Raw genomic sequence first — 7,491 nt, 5'->3', positions numbered from 1 at the left:
AGGCTGGGGTCAGAGTGGCTGAGATCAGCCAGGCAGAGAGGGACCTGGGGGTAGTGGTTGACAGCAGCTGAACAGGAGCCAGCAGCGTGCCCAGGTGGCCAAGAAGGCCAATGACATCCTGGCCTGCAGCAGGAACAGTGTGGCCAGCAGGAGCAGGGAGGTCATTCTGCCCTGTGCTCAGCACTGGTTAGGCCACACCTGGAGTCCTGTGTCCAGTTCTGGGCTCCTCAGTTTAAGAAGGACATTGAGAGGCTTGAAGGTGTCCAGAGAAGGGCAAGGAGGCTGGGGAGGGGTCTGGAGCACAGCCCTGTGAGGAGAGGCTGAGGGAGCTGGGGTTGCTTAGCCTGGAGAAGAGGAGGCTCAGGGGAGACCTTCTTGCTCTCTCCAACTCCCTGAAGGGAGGTTGGAGCCAGGTGGGGCTTGGTCTCTTCTCCAAGGCAAGCAGCACCAGACCAAGAGGACATAGTCTCAAGCTGTGCCAGGGGAAGTTTAGGCTGGATGTTAGGAAGAAGTTCTTCCCAGCAAGAGGAATTTGCCACTAGGATGTGCTGCCCAGGGAGGTGGTGGAGTCACCATCCCTGGAGGTGTTCAAGAGGCACTTGGTGCCATGGTTGAGTTGATGAGATGGTGCTGGGTGATAGTTTGGACTTGATGATCTTGAAGGTCTTTTCTGTTCTAACAGAGGACATATTGGAAGGCCCAAGACTGCTCTGCTCTCCAGACAGTGCAAGCCAAAGGGCCCTGCCCTTGATCCTGTAGTAACTGCTGCCTGCAGCTTGCTTGCCAAGCCAGACACACAGTTTGTGGCTTGCTGCACCTGAGCACTCTCCTGTCTTGGTTGCTACTCCTGCTCTTCTGGGGTGCTGTAGAAATCCTTCCCTTTACTTGGTTTCTGATCCTGCTCCTTGCCTTCCCCCTCCTTGCTGTGTGCATCTCCATGGTGGGCAGCAGAAAGAGCAAGCAGAGGAGGCAGGTGTGGGTGGGAGGAGGTTTGCCTTGGGTTTGCTGCTGACAGGTCTCTGATTTCTTCCAGGCACACCACAGGTCCAGAAAGTGATGACTGTGATGATAAGTGACCATGCAGAACTCTTTCCCCCCTCCAAAGATGTGCCCCTCTCCCCTCCTGCCCCCCAGAACGACAAGAAAGCTCCAGTCCCACGCAGCTCTGTGGGCTGGGAGGCTGCAGAGGACCCTGCGGTGCCCAGGGCAGAGAGCTTGATCCAGAGGCAAATGGTGAGGAGAGGTCATGGAATCACAGATGGCTTTAAGTAGGAAGGGACCTTTCAAGCCCATCCAGTCCAAGTCCCTGCAGCCAGCAGGGACAGCCCCAAGCAGAGCAGGTTGCTCAGAGCCCCAGACAAGCTGACCTGCAATGGTGCCAGGGATGGGGCAGCTCCAAGCTCTCTGGGCAGCCTGGGCCAGGCTCTCCCCACTCTCAGTGTCAAACATTTCTCCCAGTCTGAATCTCCCTCTTTGGGTTCAAGCCATCCCCCCTGGTCCTTGTCACAATACCCTCAGATGGCCTACAGGAAGGCTGGGGAGGGACTGCTCAGGATATCAGGGAGTGATAGGACTAGGGGGAATGGAATGAAGCTGGAGGTGGGGAGGTTCAGGCTGGAGGTGAGGAGGAAGTTCTTCCCCATGAGAGTGGTGAAGCCCTGGAATGGGTTGTCCAGGGAGGTGGTTGAGGCCCCAGCCCTGGAGGTGTTTAAGACCAGGCTGGATGAGGCTGTGGCCAGGCTGATTTAGTGTGGGGTGTCCCTGCCCATGGCAGGGGGGTTAGAACTGGATGATCCTTGTGGTCCCTTCCAACCCTGACTGATACTATGATAATTAAGCAATCATTTAATCAATGTGTGACTAATGCTGGTGGGACCTGGCAGGTCAGTGAGCACAAGGAGCAGTTGCTATTAATAGGGTAAAGAGCTGCAACTGCCAGCCCTGGAATATCTGCATCAGGAGAAGGATGGAGATAAACTTTCCACTTCCCTCTGAAAAATCTCCTTGGGGAGAAGGAAAACTCCTGGAGTGTTTTAGCTGAAAGGCAGAAGAGAGGAAAGCTTTTTCAGTTCATGCTGGGGAGGTGAAAACATTGAGGATTGAATATTTCCCTCAGAAAGAGAAATGTGTGTTGGCAGCCCCAAAAAGCCAACCACGTCCTGGGCTGCCTCCCAGCAACAAGGGCAGCAGCACAGGGAGGGGATTCTGCCCCTCTGCTCTGCTCTGCTCAGCCCCCACCTGCAGCACTGCCTCCAGCTCTGGGGCCCCCAGCACAAGAAGGACCTGGAGCTGCTGCAGAGGCTCCAGAGGAGGCCACCAAGATGATCAGAGGCTGCAGAACCTCCCCTGTGGGGACAGGCTGGGAGAGTTGGGGCTGTTCAGGCTGGAGAAGAGAAGGCTCCAGGGAGACCTCAGAGCAGCCTTCCAGTACCTGCAGGGGCTCCAGGAGAGCTGGGGAGGGACTTTGATCAAAGGCAGGGAGTGACAGGGTGAGGGCTGATGGCTTGACACTGGAGCAGGGTAGATACAGATTAGATCTTAGGAAGAAGTCCTTTCCTGTGAGGGTGGGGAGGCACTGGTATGGGTTGCCCAGGGAAGTTGTGGGCACCTCAGCCCTGGAAGTGTTTAAGCCCAGGCTGGATGAGGCTTTGAGCAAGCTGGGCTGGTGGGAGGAGTCCCTGCCCATGGCAGGGGCTTGGAACTGGATGATCTTGGAGGTCCTTGCCCAAACTCAGCCATTCTATGAGTCTGTGGCCTCTGCAGGAGGTTCTTCCCAATGGCAAACACAGCAGAAGCCAAATGTTTTATGGGATGTGGGAGGCCTCTGCTGTGGGCAGGTTGGGACCTGCTGTGGGTTGGTGCTGCTGTCACAGCAGCCTCTGCTCAGCCAGCTGCACAGGGCTGTGCTAATGCCATGGCTTTGCTTTACAGAGAGGTGACCCAAGGAGTGCCCCTGGGCCAGCCCCCAGTGAAGAGGACAGCTCCAAAGATCCACTGTGGAAAATGCAGGCAAGGAAAAGAACTCAGACCTTACCTAACAGGAAAACCTTCCTGGCAGCTGCTTCTGCAGGGGAGAAAGGCAGCAGTGACAAAAGTGACAGCTGGAAAAGCAGCCCTGGCAGCAGCCTGGGCTCTGTCTTCCCTGAGGGACACAAGAGAACGTTGTCTCATGATCTTTTTAAGCTGCTGGACCTTCACAGGACTTCGACCTATGACAATGTTCCTGCCCCCCAGGCAGAGAGGGGGGAGGGCAGCGGCTCCAGCCCCTCCAGCCCTGTCTCTGACAAGGAATTCCTCCCCTGCCCCAGCCCCAGCCCCAGCCATCAGCCACAGGAAATGGCCAGTCCCACCAGCAGCCCCACCGAGGTCTCCAAGCCCGAGGAGGAGAGCAGGGAGTTCCTGCAGAGCATGATCCTGAAGCTGGAAAGAGAAATGGAGGCACAGAAAAATGACTATGAGGAGCAGATGAAAAGGTAACAGCACTGCAGGGTGCTGCTGGCTGCAGGGGAAGATCCCTGGGAAGGGATTTCTGACAAGGGATTGTAGTGACAGGATGAGGGACAATGGGTTGAAGCTCAAGGAGGGCAGATTTAGACTGCAGATGAGGAAGGAATTCTTTGCAGTGAGGGTGGGGAGACCCTGGCACAGGTTGCCCAGGGAGGCTGTGGATGTCCCCTCCCTGGAGGAGTTCAAGGCCAGGCTGGATGAGGCCTTGAGCAGCCTGGGCTGGTGGGAGGTGTCCCTGCCCCTGGCAGGGGGCTGGCACTGGCTGAGCTTTGAGGTCCCTTCCAGCCCAACCCATTCTAGGGCTCTATGATTCTCCATGAGTCAGGCTGCTAAACCTCCATCACTGGGAACCCAACTTCATCCAAGCAGCAGCCAGTTCCCCAGCTCTGCCCAGGGAGCTTAACTCCATTTGAGCTGAGGAAATGGATTCAAAGGCACAGGATGCTCAACTGGCAACAACAACCAAAGCAACCCTCAAGCCCCCTCTGTGTCCAGAAGGTTGTGCATCTTCCTTCAGCAGCAGATGCTCTGCCTAGAAAGTCCAAGCAGCCACACCAAGGCAGCTCCTCAGCTCCTGCAGTACATCCCCCAGGCACCTCCAGGCTTCCCTCCCCTTGCCTGGCTGCAGGACCCTTGGCCATGCCACACTGTTGAACACCAGGCTGGATGAGGTCTGGAGCAACCTGGGCTGGTGGGAGGTGTCCCTGCCCATGGCAGGGAGTTGGAACTGGCTGATCTCTAAGGTCTCTTCCAGTATGGGTCTGCTGGAGGATTGGAAGGCCAGGTTAGATCAATGGGCCAAGGCCAATGGGTTGAGGTTCCACAAGGCCAAGGGCTGGGTCCTGCTCTTGGCTCACAACAAACCCAGGAAAGCTCCAGGCTGAGGGCAGAGTGGCTGGGAACTGCCTGGTGGAAAGGGACCTGGGAATGCTGGGTGACAGCAGCTGGAGATGAGCCAGGGGGTGCCCAGGTGGCCAAGAATGCCACCAGCAGCCTGGCCTGGAGCAGCAATGGTGTGTGCAGCAGGAGCAGGGAAGTGATCATGTACTTGGCACTGGTGATGCAACACCTGGAATCCTGGATTCAGTTCTGGGCTCTTCACTCCAAGGAGGACACTGAGGAGCTGGAGCAGGGCCAGAGAAGGGCAACAGAACTGGGGAAGGGTCTGGAGAAGAGGGCTGGGGAGGAGCAGCTGAGGGAGCTGGGGAGAAGGAGTCTAAGGGGAGACCTCATTGCTCTCTGCAGCTCCCTGAAAGGAGGTTGCAGAGAGGTGAGGGTTGGTCTCTTCCCCCTAGTCTCAGGTGGTAGGACAAGAGGAAATTGTGCCTGGAGAGGGTTAGGTTGGATTTGGGGAACAGTTTCTTTGCTGCAAGAGTGGTCAGAGATTGGCATAGGCTGCCCAGGGAGGTGGTGGAGTCCCCATCCCTGGAGGTGTTCTGGAAACCTGTGGCCACTGAAGGTCAGGGCACCAGGACACAGGGCTTAAAGACACAGAGGATGCATTTAGCTCTTTAAAAGCCCAGCAGCGACTCCCTGGCACTCTTCTGATCCAATCCTTTCATCTTCTGCTTCTCTTTGCAGTCTTGAGAAGGAAAACTATGAAGTTTGGACCAAAGTGGTGAGGCTGAATCAGGACATAGAGAGGGAGAAGAAGAAGTCCGAGGAGCTGGAGGCGAAGCTGCTGACCACGGAGCGCTCGCGGGAGGACCTGGAGAGGAAGAACAAACTGCTCGAGGAGGAGATTAAAAACCTCTCCCAATCCCCCAGCAAAACTGATGCCAAAACCAAGTAAGAGAAGGCAGCCAGCTGTGCACAGCCACGAAATGCAGCTGCCTGGCTCCACAGGGATGGCCAAGCAGGGTCAGAGCCATGGACTTGTGTCGTGCAGCCTTCTGCTGCTGACTGCAGGCTGGTTCTGGTTTGAAGGAAGGAGGCCAGAAGTTAAGAGGCTTGGTTTGTGCTCTGGGACTGGAAGATTCACAACTGTTCTTTGGCTCTTTTTTGGTATTTTGGGGTGGGGTGTTTTTTTTTTGTTTGGTTTGTGTTTTCCATCTCCTCTCTCAGCTGCTCAAACCCCCTGTGGAACAGGCCAAGCCTTGCTGCTGCTGCTCACTCAGGGCACCTTGCACACAGGAGGTCAGGTTCAGGACATCTTAGGCCTTGACAAAACCAAACCTGCAAGCACCCCTCCTGCCAGCCTGCTGGGGACACCCACACTGCTTCTGAGTGGACCAGAAAGTCCTGCATCTGGGGAGACAGAAAAGCCCCAAGGTCTGGGCTGGCACGCCTGTGTGCCTGGCTGCTGGGTGGCAAATGCTGCTGGCAGCACAGCTGAGATGTTCACATTGGCACACAGGTGGCTGCTGCTCTGAGGGAGCAAGGGAAGCCCACAGAGCCACCAGGTCTGCTGGGAAGGAGTCAGCTACAGCATTGCTGGCTGTGCTGTGCCACACTCATGACCAGCAAGGCTCCAGGTACAAATTCACACTCTCACAACCCCCTCTTCAGTGAAGTGGCTGCTCAGCCATTTTCATTCACTGCTCCTCACAGCCCTGTGCAGATAAACCCAGCACAGCTGCTGGCAAGGCTTTGGAGACCCCCTTCACACAGCCCTCTGTGGAGCTCTCTGTGCAGAGGGAGTCCCTCAGCAGCTCTGGCCAGCACAGAAAATAAGGCTTCAGCATTTCCCCTGATGGGCATCTTGCAAAGGACACCAGATCTGGGCTCCTTTTACTGCCTCTGCTTTTGATGTTCAGCATTTCCTCACACAGAGCAGAACTTCCCCAGCTCTCCTGGCAGAAACCTGGCTTTGCCCCCCAACAATGATGCTGGGGCTCTCTCTGGCACTTGCTGCCATCAGTGTAAAGACCACCTGGGCCTGAAGGTCTCCTGGTGTCAGTGTGGACATCTGTAAGCTCAACAGCTTGTTCTCCCCCTGCCTGCCACTGTCACCCCTCCAGGGAGGCCACAATGCTGCTGAAGCTTTTGGAGTAGGAAAGGAACCACCAGGACCCTGCAGAAAGCCTTCCACTCATTTATGTTGAGAAGGGGGGAACAAAACCACAGAGCCTCAACCCAGCCTGGAGCGTTCATGGGGATGGGAAAGGGAAGCCACAGAGATCTGCAGGAGGTTTCAAGCAAGGTGCCTAGGACCAGATGAATGCCTCTGTGCCAAGCATGGTGAAGTTAACACACCACTGGATTGCTGCTGCTGGAGATTTGGCTGTGGTGATGCAAAAGTTCAGCACAAGACAGGCTGCAGAGCAGAAAAATGAACTGGTGGGAGAAGGGCAGGGAGGAAACTGTGAAAAGGGAAGATGGGAGCAGCAGAAGGCAATAAAAGTCACTATTGAGCATGTAACACTTGCTGACATCAACCTTGCAGGGGAGGGGGGGGACTTGTCTAGCCCTAAAACTGAGCCCAGACTCCTGAGGCTCAAACTGAGGTTCAGTTTGGTGTGTAGAGCTCACCTTTGCTCAGCTGTGGATGCAGAAAGGGGAAAGGTTTGTGAAAGCTGAGCTGCACCTAAGAATCTGGCCCAGAAAGGGCTGCTTTGAGTTGCAGAGATTCTGCTGCCCCCCAACGAGATCTGGGCAGGCTGAGAGCTGGGTGAAGGTCAACCAGGACAAGTGTAGGGTCCTGCACCTGGGGAGGCACCAGTACAGCCCAGGGCTTGTCCTGCTGGGAAGCAGCTCCATGGAGAAAGACCTTGGAGTGCTGGTGGGCAGCAAGTTCTGCATGAGACAGCAAGGTGCCCTTGTGGTCAAGGCCAATGGCAGCCTGGGGGGCAGCAAAGGAAGTGTGGCCAGCAGGGCTGGGGAGGTTCTGCTGCCCCTCTGCTCTGCCCTGTTGAGACCACACCTGGGATGCTGTGTCCAGTTTTGGGCTCCCCAGGTCAAGAGAGACAGAGGCCTGCTGGAGAGGGTGCAAAGAAGAGCTATGAGGATGATGAAGGGACTTGAACATCTCTGCTATGATGAAGG

General features: G+C 56.0%; 1 protein-coding gene across 1 annotated transcript in view; it reads left to right on the top strand.

Moving 5' to 3' along the window:
- ARHGAP25 (Rho GTPase activating protein 25) overlaps positions 1 to 6,868 on the top strand; it is a 34,351-nt gene extending 27,483 nt beyond the window's left edge. Inside the window, exons 9-11 of the mRNA XM_068156487.1 lie at positions 1,034 to 1,233; positions 2,932 to 3,473; positions 5,089 to 6,868. Coding sequence (XP_068012588.1) covers positions 1,034 to 1,233; positions 2,932 to 3,473; positions 5,089 to 5,299 — 953 coding nt within the window. The 3' untranslated portion in view covers positions 5,300 to 6,868. The remainder of the gene's footprint in view (positions 1 to 1,033; positions 1,234 to 2,931; positions 3,474 to 5,088) is intronic.
- Positions 6,869 to 7,491: the final 623 nt, after the last annotated feature.

Source organism: Melanerpes formicivorus, unplaced genomic scaffold (genome assembly GCF_026170545.1).
Source record: "Melanerpes formicivorus ecotype bairdi unplaced genomic scaffold, bMelFor1.0.p_v2 SCAF_34, whole genome shotgun sequence".
Taxonomy (NCBI): Eukaryota; Metazoa; Chordata; class Aves; order Piciformes; family Picidae; genus Melanerpes; species Melanerpes formicivorus.
This window is presented reverse-complemented; position numbering and strand designations above follow the sequence as displayed.